General features: G+C 48.2%; 1 protein-coding gene across 1 annotated transcript in view; it reads right to left on the bottom strand.

Moving 5' to 3' along the window:
• Window positions 1-22485, bottom strand: part of ZFAT (zinc finger and AT-hook domain containing) — a 155933-nt gene that overhangs the window by 53269 nt on the left and 80179 nt on the right. Inside the window, exons 8-11 of the mRNA XM_068983678.1 lie at window positions 15871-15958; window positions 14824-14973; window positions 13050-13223; window positions 811-899 (exon numbers count right to left, since the gene is read on the bottom strand). Coding sequence (XP_068839779.1) covers window positions 811-899; window positions 13050-13223; window positions 14824-14973; window positions 15871-15958 — 501 coding nt within the window. The remainder of the gene's footprint in view (window positions 1-810; window positions 900-13049; window positions 13224-14823; window positions 14974-15870; window positions 15959-22485) is intronic.

Raw genomic sequence — 22485 nt, 5'->3', positions numbered from 1 at the left:
TGCCAAGTGCTGAGCAGTACTTTTTATGAAACAAATTCACGGGACCAGAGCTCTTGCTGCCAGTAACCACCATAAGCCATGGTCCAGGGGAATTACCACCTACATGGAAGAAACATCAACTGGAGGTACTAAGAGAATAAGCAGAGCTCAGGAGAGCCAGGGTCTCCAGAGCCCCTGTTGCAGGCTGGTGCCGTGCCAGGCATGTGAGCCTGTCTCCAGCTCTCTCACCGGCGCCTGCCAGCCCAGCATCATCACACCTGCCACGTCGGGGCAATCCAGGATCTGACAGTGCACCCACTTGTCCTTAAAAAGATACTCTTTGCTCTAAGTCATGCCAGGTTTTTCTAAGATACACACATTTTTAAATCTATTTATTCATTTTAAATGGAGGATAATTCCAATATTGTGATGGTCCCTCCAGGCTGTCACAGAGCGCTGGCTCTGGACGCCCTGTGTCATGCATCAAACTCGCACTGGCCACCTACTTTACATATGGTAATATATAAGTTTCAACGCTATTCTCTCAAATCATGCCACCCTCTCCTAATCCCACCGAGTCCAAAAGCCTGTTCTGTGCCTCCTACTGCAGCAAGAGTAAGCCTTTCCTCCAGTGTGCATCCCCGTAACACTCTTCCTGGACTTGGTTCCCCAAGTGCAGAGAAGTGCTGCCCTTGCACGGGAGTGGGTCTGCAGCCCTGTGACGGCCCCGCGCACACTGGCTCAGCCGGCAGGGGAGGGGAAGGAGGCTCCCCCCGTCTGAGAAGCGGCGCGCTCCGCCCTGGAGGCCCGCCCCGCCGCCGGCGCCCTTACCTTGAAGGAGGCGTGCTGCTCCATGTGACGCAGCAGCTGCGGCTTCTGGGCGGCCGTGTAGTCGCACACCGTGCACTCGAACTGCTTCCCTGAAGAGAAGGAGAAGGAGGTGAAGGGCCAGGCTACAGCCACTGCGTGTGCCTGGGGCGGGAATGAAGGCCCTGGGACACCCCGGGCCATCGGGGTGTGGGGGGCCCAGGACCTCAGCGGGGACCGGCAGGGAAGCACAAGGCAGCAGCCTCGGCCTCGGCCGGGGGAGAATCGGGGGTCTGGCGCCAGGGGCTTCAGGGTCTCCCTAGGAGCCGGGACCCCAGCCCGAGAGCCAAGAGGAGCTGCAGGATGCCCTTCAGCCAGAGAAAAGATATGTGTTTGGGAATTCCCAGCTCTGGCAGGGAGCTTCCCAGGTGGCTCAGTGGTAAAGAATCTGCCTGCTCATGGAGGAGACACAGGAAATGCAGGATTGATCCCTGGATTAGGCAGATCCCCTGGAGAAGGAAACGGCAATCCACTCCAGGATTCTTGCTGGGAAAATTCCATGGACAGAGGAGCCTGGTGGGCTATAGTCCACGGGGGTCGCAAAGAGTCAGACCCAACTGAGCAACTAAGCAACAATTCCGGTAGGCGTGTAAAAGGCAGATTCGAGGGGGTGCTAGAGAGAAAACGACAGAGAAATGTGAAATACCAGCCTTTACAGAGGATTAACATTTCAGAAATTTGTAAACATTCAGCAATGTGATAAACAAGCCCATGTGTTAAACTGACAGATGCATGAGGCAGGGTACATTTTTTACCCCCCGATGAGGAAAAATAAAACAACTTGCAAAAACAGCAATGTGCAACCAAATATAAAGGTGACCTACTTCTTACAGCAGCATCACTCGTCAAGAACTCCTAATGGCCGCTGAGCTCTACTCAGGACAAGGACCACGGTCACTGCACATGGCACCATAGGAACACCGGCCCCTTCTGGGGATGTGCCCGCCTCTCCTTTCGTGACAAGCTGGCTAAAAAAGCTGTCCCCCTCTGCAGCCTCCACACTCCCTTCCTACTCGCTCTTGAACCCACCCTCTGGAAGATGGCACCAGCTCACCCCAAAACCTGTCTCACCAAGCTGATCAGCGACCAACGATGCCAGCCAACCAAGCCACAGGCAGGTTCCAGCCCTTATTTTTCACAGATTCTGCTGCACGTGGCTCTGCGATGGGCCGTGCTTAGGGAGCCCTCTGCACCTGACTCCACGCCCCTCCTGCCCCTCTGTGCCTCTCTGTTCACTCTCCGCATGCTGGAGACACTGTCTCCCATCTCCACCCTTTACACGCTGAAGTCCAAGTGCCCTAGCCACACTCCCGTTCTCCTTCTTTTGTAAACCTTTGATATTAAATCCTATCTTCTACTCACACTTGTTCTAATCCAGACTCACTGTCTCACCCATCAAACGGGTTCCACTTCCGACCTTCCTAGGGGATCACTCACCTCATCACCCAAGTTAGAGACCTGGCAGCCTGCCTCAACATCACCATGACCCCAGCTTCACTCACCTCATTTTTTTAGCACCTGATTTCAACTCCTAATATGTTTCTATCTATTTCCCTTTGTTTCTAAAGCCTCCACACTGGTTTTAGACCCCAATCATTTGTTTTCTGGGCAGTGGTAAAAGCCTTCTGAACCAGTTTCCTTGCCTTCAGGTAACCCCCCCATCCATCACCCACCCTCTCCCCACCTCCACTGTACATACATCCATCCTGAAGCCCCATCCTCCATTCTGATCTAACACAGAAACGCCCACAGCCCTTCCTGTCGTGCTCCCCAACAACTCCAACAATGGGTCAAAGCGGAGGTTCCAGGGCTGGGGCACAGAAGGTTCCCAGAACCAGAACTGACTCTCCCCTCCCGACTCCTCTCTCTGACTTCCTCTTTTGCCTTTGCAGTCTAAGACCCCTGAGCCTCTGCTAACACTTTCCATGCCTCGGATGCACTGTCTCTTGGCATCTGGTCATTCTTCACTTTAACACAAAACTCAAGCTGATCAACATCTCTGGCACAGGCAGGTGAGGAGCCAGCACTCCACACACTCTGTTGATGCCCCAGCTCTGCGGCATCGTTGCCACCTGCCATCGGCCACCCACAGGCAGGAACCGTGTCTTACTCATTCTGGCACTCCTAGTGCCTAAATGCATGGCATACACTGAAACTAGCCTGTGCATTTTACCAAACTGAGCTGGGCAAGAAACAAAAAGGAAATATTGGACAACTCACATGAATAATACTTTCAATAGGAGCAGCAAAAGCGAAACAGTTAACAGAAATACAGAAAAACAGTTAACAGAAACACAGAAATATAGAAATAACAGAAATACAGCAACTGTACCTGTCGTTCCAGGTGAATGACCCCCAAGCTCTAGATTCTACTAATTCTGCAAGTCCAAAGCTTGAGGAAAACCTTGTCATGCTTAAGGCAAATCAGTCATAATTGGAGAGCAACTTCCTTAGAAGAAAAGCTATGACAAACCTAGACAGCATATTAAAAAGCAGAGATATCACTGTGCTGACAGAGGCCCATCAGTCCTAAAGGGAATCACACCTGAATATTCACAGGAACGACTGATGAGGAAGATGAAGCTCCAATACTTTGGCCACCTGATGCAAAGAGCGGACTCACTGAGAAAGACTCTGATGCTGGGAAAGAATGAAGGCAGGAGGAGAAGGGGATGACAGAGGATGAGATGGTTGGATGGCATCACCGACTCAATGGTCATGAGTTTGAGCAAACTCCAGGAGATGGTGAAAGACAAGAAAGCCTGGCGTGCTGCAGTCCAAGGAGTGGCCAAGAGTTGGTATGACTCAGCAACTGAATAATAACAAGAGAGCAATTAACACCTTTTCTTGAACACAGTATCATCTTTTTTTCAAGAGAAGGCCATCCATTGCTGTACATCTCCTACCTAAACTCAGACAATCGTACTTCCCTGCTGGCGTGTGACTCACCCAGAAAATCATTATTGTGCCAGGCAGCCTGAGCAGAATGGTGTCTGGGTTCCCCACTGGCACAGCGTGGGGAGGAAAGCTGATAAAACCACTCTCCACATTGATAAATATTTTCACTCATTACTAATACATCTGGATCAAAGAGTAAGAGATAAAGTGCTAAAAATGATTAGTGCCTGAAATGAATAAATGGAATCACCTCGTTGGAGAGCCAGAGTCAGCCTTTTATGGATATATTCCCGGGACTCAGCAAGAGACAAGGAGAGAAGGCAGCTCCTAAGAGCATCCCTTACGAGGCACAGAGCTCAGGCAATAAATATGACAAATGTTTCCAGCAACTGCTGACGCCCCCACCAAACAGGCCTGGGAGAGCACTGGACAGAATCTTTTGCTGCCTAATTAAAGTAATGCAATATAGACACATGACTAAACACAAAAAAGCAATGATTTGAGACTATCAGATTGCTTTCCATCAAGATACTCCTGGGTATCACAGGGAGAGCCGGCTAGAAACGCAGAATTTACTTGAGGTTAGAGTGACCTCAAAGGGCTGGGCGACGCATAGCAAATGGCTGTGTCAGTGTGAGTCCCAGAGCAGCCCGGGAAGAGAAAGAAACGATGACAAAGGAAAAAGGAGGTGGGTTTAAAAAAAAAAAAAAAAAACTTCATTCATTTTTCACACAACATGCCTGGCAAGCTCTGCATACTGAGCTGCTGGCTATCAACAGCTGTGCCAGGACTTGGCCTGTCTGATCTCACCCAGAACCCCCAGAGCCCCAGGACACAGGCAGGACACCCCTCTTACGAAAGAGGAACCAGGAACAAGAAGCTGAGCAACCTGTCAGGTTGTGAAGCAGCTGGTGGTAGAGCCTGGATGTGCACCCCAAAGCCCTGGGTCACAGCTACATAAGAATCCACATACACACGGCTACATTTAAAATGGATAACCAACAAGGACCTACTGTATAGCACAGGGAACTCTGCTCAGTGTTATCTAATAACCTAAATGGGGAAAGAATTTGAAAAAGGATAGATACGTGTATATGTATAACTGAGCCACTTTACTGTACACGGGAAACTAACATAACATTGTTAATCAACTATACTCCAATGTAAAATAAAAAGTTAAAAAAAAAATGAACACAACGTGACCTACATTGGAGAGGAAAAAGAAAAGAGTCTTCTCACTGATTCATTTTTGACATCCCTCATTTTGTGACATTTTCACATTGAAATTAAACAACCTCATATTCATACTTGCATTTCTCAATAACTGAGGTATCTTCATAACTCAGTTGTAATATACTCCCCCCTCCATTTTATTGATTTATCTTGGTTCTCACTGAGCGTCATGATGGTGGGGGAATCTGTGTTTTCTCTCTGATTGCTGCTGGCATTACCTGTTGCTGTATCCAAAACGTCTAATTACCTGGGGGCTGGGGGGGTGGCTCATGGAGTCATCCCTGTGGTGCCCTCTCAAGGTGGCTGTACTTTGGCGATGGGAGAGTGGACATCTCATCTCATGCCCTTGTGCTGGCAGCTCCGGTGACAGGAGCGTCCCAGCAGGAGGCTGCTCAGCCACATGCCCTGCCCCTCCCCATGCCTGCTATCCCCACAACCTCCTCCCCCGACTCTCCATGCCCACACCCCCCTGCCCCCGCCTGCCACCACCCCAGCCCCTGTCCCCCCGCCCGCAGCTGCAGATGATGGGACCACAGTGGACAGTGACCCAACAGGGCCAGGAACCTGAACTGTGGGGATCTGAGGCACGTAACTCAGGAGATGCCGGTCATTAGATGTCCACTCTGTGGACGAAGCAAGTGAACAAACCAACTGCAATGGGAGACAGAGAGAGAGCATCAGGACAAGGAGGCCGAGAGAAGCGAAGGCTGAGGGATGAAGACCTCCACCCCACGAGCTCTCCCTGAGGGGCCACGCGGGGGGCGGGGGGCGCGGTGCGAGGCCAGGCCTGGGCCCGTAGCACAGACGGGAGCTGATGGGAGCCCGCGCCCCCCTGGGGCTCACGAGGGAAGCTAAGGGACCTTGACCAGTCACAGTTGGCAGCATGGCAGGGTTGGGGAGGAGGGGGCCAGGGTGGGGCCGGGCCATCAGGGAAGGCCTCCGTAGGGAAGCGATGGGCAAGCTAAGACAGAAGGGTGACGGGGCCCAGACACAGGAAGAGGAGGCAACAACAGTCCTGAGGAGGAGAAACCCAAACACCAGGACCCCAGGACTTCCCAATGGGCTAGCAGCTAGGACCTCACCTTCCAATGCAGGGGTTGGGGGTCGACCCCCAGCCAGGGAGCTAAGACCCCAAGTGCCCCAAAACCAAACCATAAAACAGAAGAAGCAGTACTGTAACAAATTCAATAAAGAGTGTAGAAATGGCCCACATTAAAAAAAAAAAATCTTAAAACACACACACACGTGTCTAAGTCTCTGCAGTTCAGTTCAGTCGCTCAGTCACGTCCAACTCTCTGGGACCCCAGGACTGCAGCACACCAGGCCTCCGTGTCCATCACCAATTCCCAGAGTTTGTTCAAATTCATGTCCATTGAGTCGGTGATGCCATCCAACCATCTCATCCTCTGTCAGCCCCTTCTCCTCCTGCCTTCAATCTTTCCCAGCATCAGGGTCTTTTCTAATGAGTCAGTTCTTCACATCAGGTGGCCAGACTATTGGAGCTTCATCTTCAGCATCAGTCCTTCCAATGAATATTACTGGTTTCATCTCCTTGCAGTCCAAGGGACAGTCTCTGCAGGATACAATAAATGTCCCTTTTCTGTTTCAGTGACCTCAAGTGAGCTTCTGTCAACAGCAACCAAAAGAGGCCCAGCAAATACAGATGTTGAATGAATCCATGAGTGCAAGAAAAAACACCAAAACTCATCAAAGCAAACCCAGAAGAAAGGGCATGAACAAACAAGGCACTCAAGAGAGGATTAAATCCAATTTAGTTAATCAAAAGAAGTTCAATGACCGCAAAGAAGTTTACACACAGTGCTAGGAACCAGTCAACGTTACAAATTCCTCACGCACGTTACTGATTTAATCCATCATATCCTCCGATTCAGCAGTCCCCAACCTTTTTGGCACCAGGGACTGATTCCGTGGAAGACAAATTTTCCACAGACTGGGGATGGGGGAATGGTTTCGGGATGATTCAAGCACACTACATCCATCGTGCACTTTATTTCTAACCTAATTTCTAATCTAACGATCTGACAGGAGGTACTAGTCCCCGGCCCAGAGGTTGGGGACCCCTCCTCTAATTCACCTGACTGATATCCTGAGTCATCAAAACACTAAAAAGTATAATGAAATGATAATATTTGATATCCACTGAACTAAGAAACTGAACATCTTTAATAAGATGCAATGCTAAAAATGAAAGAGTTCAGCGGGAACACTGCTAAGTTTCTGATGTAATTTTTTGAAAAGTAAGCTGGAAGTGCGGTGCATGATTAAAAGAACCAAAGTGGAACAGCCCTCCTGCTCCTGGAAATATGTCCTAGGAAATTAATTCGAAAGAAGGAAAGGTTTATATGCAAAAAAAATTTCCCCGCAATGTAAGTTGTAATAATGAGAGGGAAAAAAGGAAACCATACTCTGCCCCCAAATAACTAGGTGATGGATGTTAAATAACCTTACTGTGGCAGCCACTTCATAATGTATACGTGTATCAAACCATTATGTTGTACACCTTAACCTACTACAACATTATATGTGAACTGTATTTCAATAAAACTGGAAAAAATTCTTTAAAAAAAAAAAAAGGAAAAGAAACACACACCTGCTGTCTTTCTTTGTTCTTACTACACCCTCATCTGGCTTGATGAGTTTCCCTGAGGATGGCTCCAGCTGCTTAGTTACTTTAAATAGAGCTCTATATAAAACCAGGAATGAATGGAATGGCAGAAAAACCTTAAACTATCAGAAGAAAATAAAACTGTCCCCTTGTCTTCTGGCATTTGGATTCCATCAGAACACAAAGACAGAGATGGAAAACACGCTTTAAGGCAGCATGTTTGAAATATCTGCTAAGTTAAACAATTCCTGCCAAATCAAGCTTCGTGTGTACCTTAAACTTGAAGAAGCACTAAAATACTTAGAGAAAAAAAAAATCTGTATAAACTATAAAAATACCAGGAGGCATAAAAGCGAAAATGCCTTCCTATGACTGTTTATCCAGTCTTACTGAAAAAGGTGGTATTTTGCATAAGCAAATTTTTCAGAAAACTGCCTTTACCCTTTTCAAAACTGATACTCTTCAAATATTAACTATTGTGCTGTGCCTTTCTAGTGAAGGAATATTTGAAAGAAAAGGAATTTGATCTTTCCTAAATGATACAGGTGATCCAGATTAATCACCACAAATATCTGTCTGTACCTGTGTCAAGGTGCCCCCTGTGTCGAGGTACACCCAGTGCTGAAGCCCACCTCGTGCTGAGGTGGCTGGGTACACAGGAACACTGATCACTAAGAGGTCAGGCACACACGCCCAGCACTGAGAATGAGCGGACACACTCGGTGTGTGGGGGCCCAGTTAACCTCCCCACAACCCCACTGTGCTAAGGCAATCGTGCCCTCCCCCCAAAAGTGCTGCTTAGTTGCTCAGTTCTGACAGTTTTGCAACCCCGTGGACTGTAGCCCGCCAGGCTCCTCTGTCCATGGGATTTCCCAGACAAGAACACTGGAGTGGGTTGCCATGCCCTCCTCTAGGGGATCTTCCCGACCCAGGGATCAAACCTGCGTCTCCTGTACTGGCAAGTGGATCAGAGCCTGTAGATGTCACCTTATATGCAGAAGGGATTTTGCAGATGGGATCAAGTTAAAAATCTTGAGTGAGGGGATGATCCTGGATTACACAGGTGGGCCCAGTGAAACAGCAAGGGTCCTTATTGGGGGGAGGGGGCAGACTCAGAAAGGAGACGTGAGGACAGAAGCACAGGGAGAGAGGGAATGCGCACTATGTGCTGGCTGAGATGAAGGAGGGGCTCGCAAACCAAAGGATGCAGGCAGCCTCTAGAGGCCAGGGGGCTTAAACCAACAGATTCTCCCCGGGAGTCTCCAGAAGAAAGGCAGTCCTGCTGACCCCTCGATTTTAGACTTCCGACCTCCAGAGCTGTCTCACAGTAAACCTGTTGTTTGAAGCCACTACATGTGTGGCGGTCTGTTACGGCAGCCGTGGGAAATGAATGTACCCGCAACGCATAGGAATCGTCATCGACCCCAAGTTACAAACAGGGATGATGAGGCACCTGCTCAAGGGCACTCAGGCAAGAAGTGGTTCAGACCCAGGACTGCCCCAGGGACCCAAGGTCTCACCCACTCTGCTGCACTGCCTCTCCACACAGCCTGGCACACACGGGTCGGCTGCCTCAAGTGAGAAATGCACCCTGTGGGAGGCATCGCAGGCAGGCATTGTGCAGCAGGCGTTTTCCAAAGCGAAACATGTCTTTCCAGTTCTGGCATCTGTGGTAATTTGTGCAATGGCAACTCAGAACAGAAATAGCTACAGCAATAAAAAGGCCGTTTAAGAAGTCTCTGCACTTTACTAGCTGAACTTGAAGCAACTGTAGTGAGGGACGGATGATTCTCTGTAATTAGTACACTGGTTTTGATACCAGGAGGAATGGATCAGCATTAGACAGGGAGAGAAACAGAGGGCAGAGCATGATAAAAGACCAGGGAAGGACGTGGCACCAGATCTGGATTAAATTCGAGACACTGTGCCAGGTATTTGCAGCTGACACTCCTCTGCCCAGGAGAGACTGTAGGTAACCAAGCCTAACTCAACAGTTAAATCTGTGTGTTAGTCTAAGCTAACTTCAGTCAGCTCAGCGGTTCATTTTAGAGTATGAGTTCAGTTACTCTTATGGTTCATAAAAACCTCAGAAAAAGAACTTCAGGTGGCCCTGGGCAGGGTGCACAGAGAAGTGGGTGTCCTGGATCCTGGAGTTAGCCCTCCCCTCTCCTGCCCATCACCAGGACCCAGCCCGTGAAGATAAGTCACAAAAAAAACCCACTGTGTTCACGTTGTTGCCCCACTCTCACCCATGACCCTTGACCTTCTCTCCAGCAGGAAGTCAGAGGAAGAGCAGGAGAAGGATGCTTCGGAGAGGCCAGGCTCACTGCAGCCTAGTCAGTGGACTTGCTAAGATTACCCAAATGGCTGCTCAAGTACCATCTTCTTTTAACTTCTTGGTTCTAAAGTGCATGTTCTTTGAAGTAAAGAGGACACAGATAAGCGGGTCTGCTTTACCCTAGAATGATTGTGTTTTTCAGAGGAAACAGGACCTTGCAAAAACTCCGGACTTAAATCTCCTAGAATATTTCAATGTGGAGCCATGGGATCTCTTATTATAAATTGAAGAAGCAAGGGGAAAAGTGGTACTTCCTCCGCTCAGACCTCATTTCCATATTCAACTCTCCACTTGTCCAATTACTACACACACCAGAGAGTTTGAAGCTTGGGTAATTCCTCTTTGCAAATTTTACCAGGAAACTTCTTCATCTCCAGTGTAAGAGGGAAGGTTGGATTGGGGGAAGAAGGGGCATTGAACTTCAAAGAGCTTTTCATTTCATGATTAGAGAATTCCTGTTTGATTACATAACACAAAGGCACTACCCCACTGAACCTTTCCCATCTGTTCTGGGTAGGCAGAATCATGTACAAACCTCTAGACCACGTAACATGTGTCTAGACCCTCTTTAAAGTCAAAAGTGAGGAGATGTATTACCAGCACGATTTCTGCATTAAATTCTTGTACCTGTTGGCATACATGCAAAGGGTTTAATCGGGCCCTTTATAGATCAATATCTCTCTTTGTACATGTCGACTGGCAAATCTCTTTAACTAAAACCGTCACCCATTCCGGCCTATCACTTCTAAGGCACAGTAATGAGCTCCTTTGGGAAATAGGAATGAATAAATAAGGCTAGATCACTTTAAAGAAGCCAATACACGTGAAAAATTAAGATCCACAAGCAGGTAAAGGAAAGGATAATTACTCAGTTCCTTTTTACCTCATTAAAAGAGACCCAAGGACTTCCCTGGGGGTACAATGGATAAGAACCCACCTGCCAGTCCAAGGGACATGGGTTTGACCCTTGGTCCAGGAAGATCCCAACTGTCAGGAAGCAACTAAGCCTGAGCTCCACAACCCTTGAGCCCGAGCTCGAGAGCCTGTGAGTTGCAACTGGAGAGGAGCTCCCACTCGGTACAATTAGAGAAAGTGCTTGAACAGAAACAGACCCAGCACAGCGAAAAATAATTTTTAAAAATTGTGTGTAAGGCCATGCAGCAGACAGGACCGCTGAGGGGGCAGCTGTGGACAGAAGAGTCCTCGGTGTGAAGACTGGGGCTGAGGAGGCACCAGGAAGGAGACTGAGTTGGGGGCCCCAAGAAGGCCTGGGTGAGGAGCGGGGCATCGCCTGCAGCTCACCCTCACACCCAGTAGACAGGGAGGCACAACCATCCCCACTTCCCTAGGAGGAAACCGAGGTGCAGAGAGGTCGGCGGACCCAGGTCACTGTACCAGGTGGGAGCGGGCAAGACTGACGCCTCTCCAGCTCTGTCTGCTCTAACGTAGCTTCTCTGTGGCGCAACCTATGGAATTATCACTGCTACAACAACTGCACTGAAAGCCGGCTCATTTCAGGCCAGCTCTAAAGCCACACGTGGCTCTGAGTAAAGCGGGAACCCTATGGCTACAGGCTGGGAGCCTCATCAAGGTAGCCAGGCCCTATATGAGCACACTTCCCCGAGGATTCAAAGCCTGTTTCAGAAGTTGCCAAACAGCTCATGAGGCTTCCTAGCTTACCCAAAGAAACAACTAAATGAGAAAAACATCTCTGTCCATCTGAGTTCCCCTCCTTGCCGACGAACTCGGGGAAGTGGGTGGGGAGACAGGAGGGACGGGCTGAGTGTCCCGAGGATGCTGGCTGGGACATGGCTGCTCACGCTGATCCCATCCTCCCAAGGCCCCGACAGCCTGTCCGTGGTGCCCGATCAGATGTGAGTGCCATCGTCTCAACGCCCTTCAGTGCCAAGCCTGGATCTTGGGGCCAGGCGGAGGCCACGGTGCCCCTCTCGACCCTCCAGACCCCAGCCCAGTGGCCCAGGGACACGCCAGACCTCCCTGGCTCTGGGGGCAGCTGCATCTCATAACTGGGGCATCACTGGGGACTTCAGGGAATAATATGCTTACCCTGTCAAGAAACATCAAAGAGGCTTATTGCTGGCGGAGGTGTGAGAATTCATGAATAATTACATGACTTAATGCTTCCATTACTCAGGATACGATGGCTTTACTGTCACTGTATTTTTAATTATTTTGATTACAGATTTATTAATTTACAGCACACTGCTTGAGTCTGAATGAACAGCAGGGCTCTGGCTTTGGTCCAGCCCGAGGCAAACCTGATCCTAAGTCCCGACGGATCTTGGGCTAAGCACTCAGCTTCTCCCCGAGCCCTTTGGGCTCACTGGCAGCACACACGACAGATCCCCAGAACCACCTCAAATTAAAGGCAGGACAGACCGGCAGGATCCTCCTCTGTGCACTGAAGTAAAAAATCTCCGTTGAAACCACTTCACTTTTTACGGCAGATTCCGATTTTTGTACGTAATTGCGCTAAAATAACATTTCGTTGGTACAGTTTATTCATCTCATTACATGGAATATTGAGAAGACCCTCATATGATTGTGGTTTAAAGGAGAACTTTAAATGTGATAGCTCTTTTACCGTATAGCTGCCTGTCTTCCTAAAACAACTGTGCAATTCTGCCTTTCTCTGTCTCTCTGGCTCCTTGCCGGATGACTTTCCTGCTGACTGGGACACATACCAGGTGGAGTCCCGGCTGCTCCTCAAGGTCATCAGGCTCGGGCGGGGAGGGAGGGTTGAACAGGACTGAAACTTGCAGATCAAGGTCTCCTGAGGATGCCTTATTCCCTGGGGCAGAGTCCCCTCCACGCCCACCCCCCACACATGCATGCACGTGCTTACACACAAACACACACACACACACACACACGTGCAGCAAGTGTCCAGCAAGCACAGGTGGGGTCAGCACAGAGCCTGGGGCACTGAGGAAGCAGGCGAGGTCACTCTGCCCTCCTTCAGAAGAGAAATTCCAGACCCTGGCTCCTCCCTGCTCTACACACAACCACAGCGTAGGCCAGACTTGGAAGGTCCGCCTCAAACCACAGTCCTAGGGGAAAAAGCTTGCTGTGGAGTCACTCACTCACCGTCGGCGGTGTGAAGGAGCTTGTGGCTTTTCAGCGTCCCTTTGGACTTGAACTTCTTGCCACACATGTCACACAGGTGGGTCTTCTCAGTGCTGTGACGATTCATGTGAGCCTTGAGGTTGCTCTTGCTACGAGTCGCGTACTCACACAAGGAACACTTGAAGGGCTTCACACCTGTCGGAGGAGAAAAAACAGAGAGAGAAACGGATGTATACGTATATATGCATCTGAAGGAAGGTATACGCATACATGTCCACACACACACATCCCCTTGTCCACTGTGAAAAAAGCAGTGCCTACAGCGCATGCTCCCCCAGGCCTCTCTCTGACCCAAGCTATTCCTTCCAACCATGATGCCCTTCCACCTCGGCCTGCAGCAGAATTCCTCCTGGACTCCTAATCAGTGCCACCGAATCCCCTCTCATGACTGCTGCACCGTCCACCGCACTTGACAGTGTGTCCCTTACGGCCCCTCCCCACGGTCTGGGATCTCCAAGGGCACAGACGCTGAGCACAGGAAGCAGCGGCTGTTCATTCCACTGAACTGAGTTACCAAGGGCCTTGGCAAAAGTCACCAGGCCCGGGCGCACAGGACCACACGTGAGAGCGTGTTTCAGCTCATAAGGTAAGCGGAGCTTTACGATGCTCATCGCTGCTGCAGGGCTGATGGCTCCACTGCCGAGGCATCCTTACCATTGGGCTAGTCCTCCTCCGTTCCCCAACTATCCACCAGGGCCCACGAGAAAGTATCTCCCAACCTTGGCTTTGGTCTCAGCTCCTTCTGCTATGTCCATCAGTTCCTGCTCTCTTTACTGAACCGTTCATTTGATCACAGATTGTAGAAAATACTTCATCCGTCCCTCTGGGGAGCTGTCCTGCTTTCCTGACTGCAGCACTGTGGGTTCCCAACTCACAGGAAGGCCGGCCCCAGCCTCAGGGCTCCGAGCCTCTTCGCTAGGAAGGCTACGTGCCCTCCCAGGGGGAGAAGCACAGCCCCACTGTCTCTGATGGCACCCCGACCATCAGCTGCCCCGAGTGCCTGCATGCGGCCCACGCCTCCCTGCACAGGTGAGCGCCCTGAGGCAGGGGCTGCCTCCCTCCTCCCCTGCTTGGTCCCCACCCAGGTCTCGCCCGCTGCCGCCAGAATCGGAGGATCTGCTGTCCTTGGGGCATTCCTTCGTCCAGCACCCCAGAACCTCCTCAACGCTCCCACACGCAGGTCCACCGGGGCAACCAACGGGGTTACCGCCACGACCAGGCTGGTGCGTTGGTCCCTGCTCTCCTGAAGCTCACTTTCCGCACAGGAATCGTGGTGACTTGCTCAACTACAGCTTCTAGCAGGCCATGAAGACTGCACATCTCTGCTCACTCCAACTGAGTCATGCACAGCTGAAACCACTGGTCTCAGCTGCCTGACAGACACATTTTTGCAGTAGGTAAAGAGAACTCTAGCTGCAGGGGGTGTGGACATGGCTTCTTCCTAAAGAACCCCAAGTGAAAGTGTTAGTCACTACTCAACGGTGTCTGACTCTTTGTGACCCCATGGGACTGTAGCCCACCAGGCTCCTCTGTCCATGAGATTTCCCAGGCAAGAATATTGGAGTGGATTACCATTTCCTTCTCCCAGGGAATCCTCCCAACCCAAGGATCGAACCCGGGTTTTCCACATTGCAGGTGGATTCTTTACCAACTGAGCCACCAGGGAAGCCCCAAGAACTCTCAAAGGCAGCTCTAAAACCACACACGAGCTCCATTCTGACAGAGAGACACGCACCTTCATGAGCCCAGATGTGACGCTGAAGGTCTGAGCCATTCTTCATGAAATAGAAATCACAGTATGGGCACTTCATGGCTCTCTTGCCAATGAGCCCTTTCAGCTGGACCCTCCTCCCGAGAACCTCGGAGATGGTGCTCATGGAAACCTCTAGAAGAAAAGCAGATGACAACCAGAAGCGGCCAAAGAACCATGGTTCCAGTGAGAGGCCTCGTGACAGAGCCTGGATGCCCCCCACCCTAGTCAATGCTGGCAGCTCTGAGGCAGCAAGTTAAGTTGTGCCTTGTGAGGTCATGGGAGAGAACTTTGGCCTAAAAAGCTCTTTTTTCTTCAAAGCGAGTCTCTCAGACCTAGACTCCTGTTAACACAAAATGTGAGCGATGGAGAGCAGTATGACAAGGCAACAGTCAGACAAAAGCAGAATATGGGAAATACGGGGAAAAGACTGGGCTTCCCCAGTGAATCAGCGTCCTGGGGTGGGGGTGCCCTGAGGAACACAAGGAACTCAGGCGACATGACAACTCCATTCAAACAACCCAACTGCAAAGAAGAAAGTCTTGTGTCAATGGTTGTTGAGTCGCTCATTCGTGTCTGACATTTTTGCAAACTGATGGACTGCGGCCCGCCAGGCTCCTATGTCCATAGGATTCTCCAGGCAAGAATACTGGAGTGGGTTGCCATTTCCTTCTCCAGGGGATCTTCCTGACCCAGGGATCGAATATCTCCTATGTCTCTTAAGTCTCCTGCATTGGCAGGCAGGTTCTTTACCACTAGCACCACCTGGGAAGGCAGCACAGTTTTAAAAAGGGGAGGAGAGCCACAAGACTGGGGCCAGATGCCTTTGAAGACTAGAAAAAATGATAAAATAAAGCAAATCGTTATATAAACACCTGAGTTTCAAGTAAAGATAACTCCTCCCCTTGAATTGACTCATATATTCATCCCTCTTTTAGTTTCATTTAACGTAGCTGCTACACAACGCTGTATCTTAAAATAAACATAAGCATTTTCAAAATCGGTCTCCCGCTCCGAGATGCATAACCTTACCGGGATGGTTGGTCTTGATATGGGACTTTATCAATCGATCTTCTGAAAAAGACTTTTCACACACAGGACAAGAATAACTCCTTTTGTCCTTAACAGAAAGAGAGCATAATCAATGGACTGTCTCATTTAAACTCAGGGTCTGTGGAAAAATACCATCACCACCACCAAAGCGAGACACACGGACACCTTTCCCAGCACCCACGGCTGGCCCTGCACGGCCCAGGGACTCGAGGGTAGCAGGGCAGTGGCCTTGTCTCCCTTTCAGGAGGGAGGGACTGGCCTTAGAAACAACAGTCCTGTGGATGTGGCTGGGCCAGTGGAGAGCAGAGCTCAGCCTCAGGGTCTAAGACCATCAAGGTTGTTAACATTTCCATCTCCCAAAGTTCCCTCCTTTATCAACATTATTATGTATGCGATAAGAACACTTAGTATAAGACCTGCCCTCTAGCAGATTTTAGATGTACAATACATACTGTCGGTTACAGACACCACGCTGTACAACGATCTCCAAGACCCAAAGTGCATTTCGCCCTCCAGTGCTCAAGATACTTGTGCAGGTGAGTTATTTTATTGAGACTCACAACCACTCTTGAAGGACAGGCATTATTACTTGTTACAGATTAAGAAACCAAGGCCAAGGGCGACGAGCCCCAGGACTCTGAGGAAGAGCTGGCATTGGAACTCGAGCGTACGGGTGCCCACCCCAGGCCCTGACCACTCCCAGGCCATGTCCCATCCAGGCTGCAGGGAAGGCATTCACTCTGCACTGTCACCAACCCACCTGCCTGCGGTGCCACATCCTCAGTTAGGGAGAAGCTTTGGTGAATGATCATGCTGTATAGCTCATCCACATTTCCTCTCACTTTAATGGTCACTTTAATGCCATTTCACATGAAAACTTTTCAGAGAGTGGATGTTATGGGTTAAATTTTGTCCCCTACAAATTCACATGTTGAACTCCTAACCCGCAGTATCTCAATGTGACCTTATTTGGAAATGTGGTCACTACAGATGTTATTAGTGAAGATGAGATTGCAGGCCCTCATCCAATATGACTGGTGTTTTGAGGAGAAGGGGAAATTTGGACAGAGACCTGCAAGAGGAAGAATGCCATGTCTTCATGGGACAAAGAAAATACCCAAGCCCAGCCCAAGAAAAGAAAATGACAAACCAGTATCTCTCAAGAACACAGATGCAAATATCCTCAACAAAATATTAGCACATAAAACCCAAAATGTTTTTAAAAGAACTATAAATCACAACCAAGTGAGATTTATCTCATTTGATTCAACATTCTAAAATTAATTAATATAATCCATCACATCAACAGGTTAAGAAATAAAAGTCACATGATAACATCAATAGAGGCAGAAAATTAATTTGGCAAAATCAAATACCTATTCATGATAAGCAATTTCAATAAGCCAGGAATAGGGAGGAACTTCCTCAAATCAATAAAGAAAATCCACAAACAACCTATTATAGCTATCATTACACTTAATGGTGAGAAACCAGAAACTTTCCCACTAAGATTAGAAACAGGGCAAGGATGTCCCCTCCCAGCACTGCTTTTTAACATCATACCTGAAGTCTTAGCTAATGCAGTAAGACAAGAAAAGGAAATAAAAGATACGGAGATTGAGAAAGAAGAAATTAAAGTCGTCTTTGTCTGCAGATGACATGATCACCTAAGAAGAAATTCTGAAAGAACAGACAAAGATACTCCTGGAGCTAATAAGCAGTTACGGCAAATTATAGGTATAAGTCTAATATACAAGTCAGTTGCTTTTCTATATGCTAGCAACTAACAAGTGAAATTCGAAATTAAAAACACAGAACTATTTACATTAGCACACAAAAGACGAAATGGGACAAATAAATCCATTATTTATGAAGAATAGGTATAAATAAATCTAACAAAATATGTACAAGATCTATATGAGGAAAACTTTAAAACCGATGAAAGGAATCAAAGCACTAAATAAATGGAGAGCTATTCCATGTTCAAGGATAGGAAGATTCAGTGTTGTCTGGACAACAGTTCTTCCCAACCTGATGGGTAGATTCAATGTAATTTCAGTCAAAATCTCAGCAAGTTATTTTGTGGGTGTTGATAAACTGATTATGAAGTTTATAAGGCGATGCAAAAGACCCAGAAGCCTACACAAAATGCTAGAGGAGAAGAACAAAGTTGGAGGACTGACATTATTCAACTTCCAAACAGACTATACAGCTGCAGTGATGAAGAGCATGTGATACTGGTGAAATAAAAGTCAAATAGATCAAATGGTACAGAACAGAGTCCAGAAATAAACTCTCTTAAATACAGTCAATTGATCTTTGACACACAAGCAAATGCTACACAGTGGATCAAAGACAGTTATCTCAGCATGATGCTGAAACTGGATAGCCATGTGCAAAAAGAAGAAAGTGAACCTGGACAAAAACTTGACACCTTTTCACAAATACTAACTCACATTGGATCAGAGATCTAGAAGCAAAATGTGAAACTATAAAACTCCTAGAAGACACAGAAGAAACCCTGGATGGCCTGGAGTATGGCAATGACCTCAGATCCAACACTGAAGGCGTTACCCATGAAAAAAGAAAAAAGAATCGATAGACAGGGAAAGACACTGTCCAGAGAATGAAAGAATGAGCCACAGACTGAGAGAAAATAGTTTCAAAGGACACATCTGGTAAAACAGGCCAAAGACTTCCACAGACACCCCACCAGAGAGGATATACAAATGCCGAGTAAGCATGTGCAAAGACGTTCCATATCATGCATCATCAGAGAAATTCAACTCAAAACAAGACGCCATCACACACCAACAGAATGGTCCAAATCTACAACCTGATAACACCAAGCGCCAGAGGATGCGGAGCCGTGGGAACTCTCATTAGTTCCGGATGGGAATGCAAAATGATACAGCCATTCTGGAAGACAGTTTGGCAGTTTCCCTCAAAACTAAAACACTCTTACCATAAGATTCAACAATTGCACTCCTTGCTTTTTACCCTAATGGGCTGAAAACTCACGTCCACACAAAAACCTACACAAGGATGAAGCAGCTTTATCATAACCACCAAAACTTAGATGCAACCGAGATGTTCTTCGGTATGTGAATGGACAAAAGGTGGTATATCTCAACAACGGACTGTTATTCAGCTCTAAAAAAAAAAAAATGAGCTATCAAGCCTTGAAAAGATGTATAAGAAACGTAAATGCATACCTATGAGAAAAAAAAAAAAAAAGGCCAATGAGAAAAGGCTACATATTATACGATTCTAACTAGAAGACATTTTGAAAATGGTAGAATGATAGAGACAGTAAAGGGATCCATGGTAGCCAGGGGACAGAGGGAGAGAAGGATGAGCAGGAGGAGCAAGGAGGAGTTTTAGGGGCGTGAAACTTCTCTGCATGATACTCTCATGAGGTATACGCATCATTCCACATTTGTCCAAGCCCCAAAAATGTGCAGCACCCAGACCGGGCCTTAACATAAACTGTGGACTCTGGGCGTTACTCCATGTGTCAATGAAGGCTCATCAACTGTAGTAAAAGCAGCGCTAAGATACAGGATGTCAAGAGGAGGGGAGCTGTGCGTGTGGGGGGACAGGGGGTATATGGGGAAATCTCTGTTACTTTCTGTTTAGCTTTGCAACGCATTTAAAATTGCTCTAAAAAGGTTTATCAAAAGAAAACACACACTATGTGCTGAGAACAGAGCTTAGCCTGTAAAAATGAGAGCCCAGTAAATCTGAATGACTTTGTTGCTGTGGTTTTAGTTTTGCTGGTAATGCAACTCAGACTCAGCTAACAGACCTTCTTATGGGCTAAGGCACACTGGGAATCCCCAAAGGGGCCTCTGAGTAACCATTCCTCTAAATTCCTTTGTGTATTGCTACTACTGCAGAGTGTCTCCTGAGGTTGGGGTTCCTGAAGCACACTTAAGAAAAGCGTGCTGTTCTCTTGCTGAGTCGCTCAGTCGTGTCTGACTCTTTGCAACCCCATGGACTGTAGCCCGCCAGGCTCCTCTGTCCACGTAATTTCCCAGGCTAGAATACTGGAGTGGGTTGCCAGGCAATCTTCCCAAACCCAGGATTGAACCTGCGTTTCCTGCATTGGTAGGTGCCACCTGGGAAGCCCAAGAAACGTGAACTTGATATTCAAAAACAAAAAATGAAATGGAAGACCTTCTGAACAACCAGTCTGGACGCACTTCCCACCAAGCATCTGGGTTCCAAGCAAGGCCTGCCATGCCCAGATGCCTAAGGGGTCCAGGCAGCTCCCATCAAACAGTCCTAGCTTTCTGCTCAGCTAATGCCATGGACTTCCACCCAGGCTACATCACAGGGTCCAGGCTTGTCACTGCCCCCCCTAGTGCCCTTGACCTTCTAGGTCATGCCATCACTCTTAGCGCTTGCAGACGAACTCATGCTCACGTGCCCTTCTGAAAGACACCCTGGGCACATGCCGCACACATTCTGCAGGGGGCTGTCACCACCCACTGATGCTTGGGCATCATCAGAGCTGATGGAGGCATTCAGAAGGGCTTTGAAGGAGTTTACAGTGATCTCTCCTGAGCCCTCGCTATTTGATTTTTCCTTTTAATCTCTGATAGTCTGAAAGCAATTTATCTTAGAGCTTATCAGGGCCCCTCATTTCTTGATGCCTTTGAAGATTGTCGGAAGGACACAGGCAGTGGGAAAGGGTGCTGGGAGAAGGGTGCACTCTAAGGACTCATTTATTTCTTTTTCAAAAACCTCAGTTCCCAGCCAGAGATGAAAACCCAAACTGACACAGGAAACTTGAAAAGAAGAGTGGTTAAAAGAGTTCCTCGCTGAGAAGAGCGAGAGCTCCACACCGTAATGACGGCACGAGAGCCCAGTCCCCGGAGTTTGTTTGCTCTGATGGAGATGCCTTCAAAGCACCGCAGGGCTCTTTGAAAGAAGGGGAGCAGTGGCAATGAGGTGCGGGAACAGGGGGCAGGGGCTATGGGGGCAGCTCTGGGAGTGAAGCTCCCAGCCCAGCTCACAGCGATGAGTGAACCCTGCCCTGGCCTATGCCTTGGCCCCTGAAGCAAATGGGCTATTCTCAAGTCTGAAACCAGCGGTGGAAAATATCAAACCTGCCTCCGACTTGGCCACCGAGTGTATTATCTATCACATAAGCACATCTATAAAGTATCTGACATTAAGATTAAAAAAAAAAAAAGTGGGAGATTCCACTCTGAACAATTTCTCAGGAATAAAAAGCCCATGGTTTTAGCAGATGCTGACCTCAACGGACTCAACCTTTCCTCCACCCTTCTGGGGCCCATGTTGGCTCAGGCATGGTGCTGGGCACAGAGCTGGGAGACTCTGACCCTGCCCTCACAAGGCTCATGGGAGCTGCCAGCACACAGAGGCCATGAACTATCATGGGACAAGGAGAAAACAGTCATGTTCAGTAGTCATGTATGTATGTATGGATGTGAGAGTTGGACCATAAAGAAGGCTGAACACTGAAGAATTCATGCTTTTGAACTGTGGTGCTGGAGAAGACTCTTCAGAGTCCCCTGGGCACCAAGAAGATTACACCAGTCAATCCTAAAGGAAATCAACCCTGAACATTCATTGGAAGGACTGATGCTGAAGCTGAAGTTCTAATACTTTGGCCACCTGATGCGAAGAGTGGTCTCATTGGAAAAGATACTGGGAAAGACTGAGGGCAGGAACAACAGGATGAGATGGTTGGATGGCATCATTGACTCAACAGACATGAATGTGAGCAAACTCCAGGAGAGACTGAAGGACAGGGAAGCCTGGTGTGCTATAACCCAAGGGGTCACAAAGAATCGGACATGACTGAGCAACTGAAAAACAAATGGAGCAAGTATGACAAAGACCAGAAAACTGACACAACACTGTGGCTAAGTTAACAAGTTAGGGAAGAGCCAGAAACGTGCTCCAGCCTGGATTTCAATTTCCAGGCTCTTCCTGTCCACTTAGTCAGGCCATGACCCTCACTTCCAGTCCTTGGGCTTGCTTACGGGCAGTTGCTTTATACACAGGAAACTCTGCAGTCTGAGGTCCCCCAGGGGACAAATCTCCAAACAGGGAGGCACAGAAACAGATGGTCTGTGATAACAGATGAAAAGACCATATACTCTCTCAGCCGTTGGAAAGGAAAAAGACTTTTGTGCAATTGCTTTAGTTCAATAACATTTTACTCTACTTCACACACACAAAAAAGTAGCTCCCTCTACTTCTCTGTACATTGTTGGCAATATATTATTTTAGTTTACTTCCAGAAAGTAACAGGTGAAGTTTTATATATGTATCTTTAAAGACAAATAGAGGGGGAGCAGTCCTAAGACGGCAGAGGAATAGGACAGGGAGACCACTTTCTCCCCCACAAATTCATCAAAAGAACATTTGAATGCTGAGTAAAGTCCACAAAACAACTTATGAATGCTGGCAGAGGACATCAGGCACCCAGAAAAGCAGCCCACTGTCTTCAAAAGGAGGTAGGAAAAAATATAAAAGATAAAAAGAGAGACAAAAGAGGTAGGGATGGAGCTCCGTCCCAGGAAGGGAGTCTTAAAAAAGACAGAAGTTTCCAAACAC

Source organism: Capricornis sumatraensis, chromosome 11 (genome assembly GCF_032405125.1).
Source record: "Capricornis sumatraensis isolate serow.1 chromosome 11, serow.2, whole genome shotgun sequence".
Lineage (NCBI taxonomy): Eukaryota > Metazoa > Chordata > Mammalia > Artiodactyla > Bovidae > Capricornis > Capricornis sumatraensis.
This window is presented reverse-complemented; position numbering and strand designations above follow the sequence as displayed.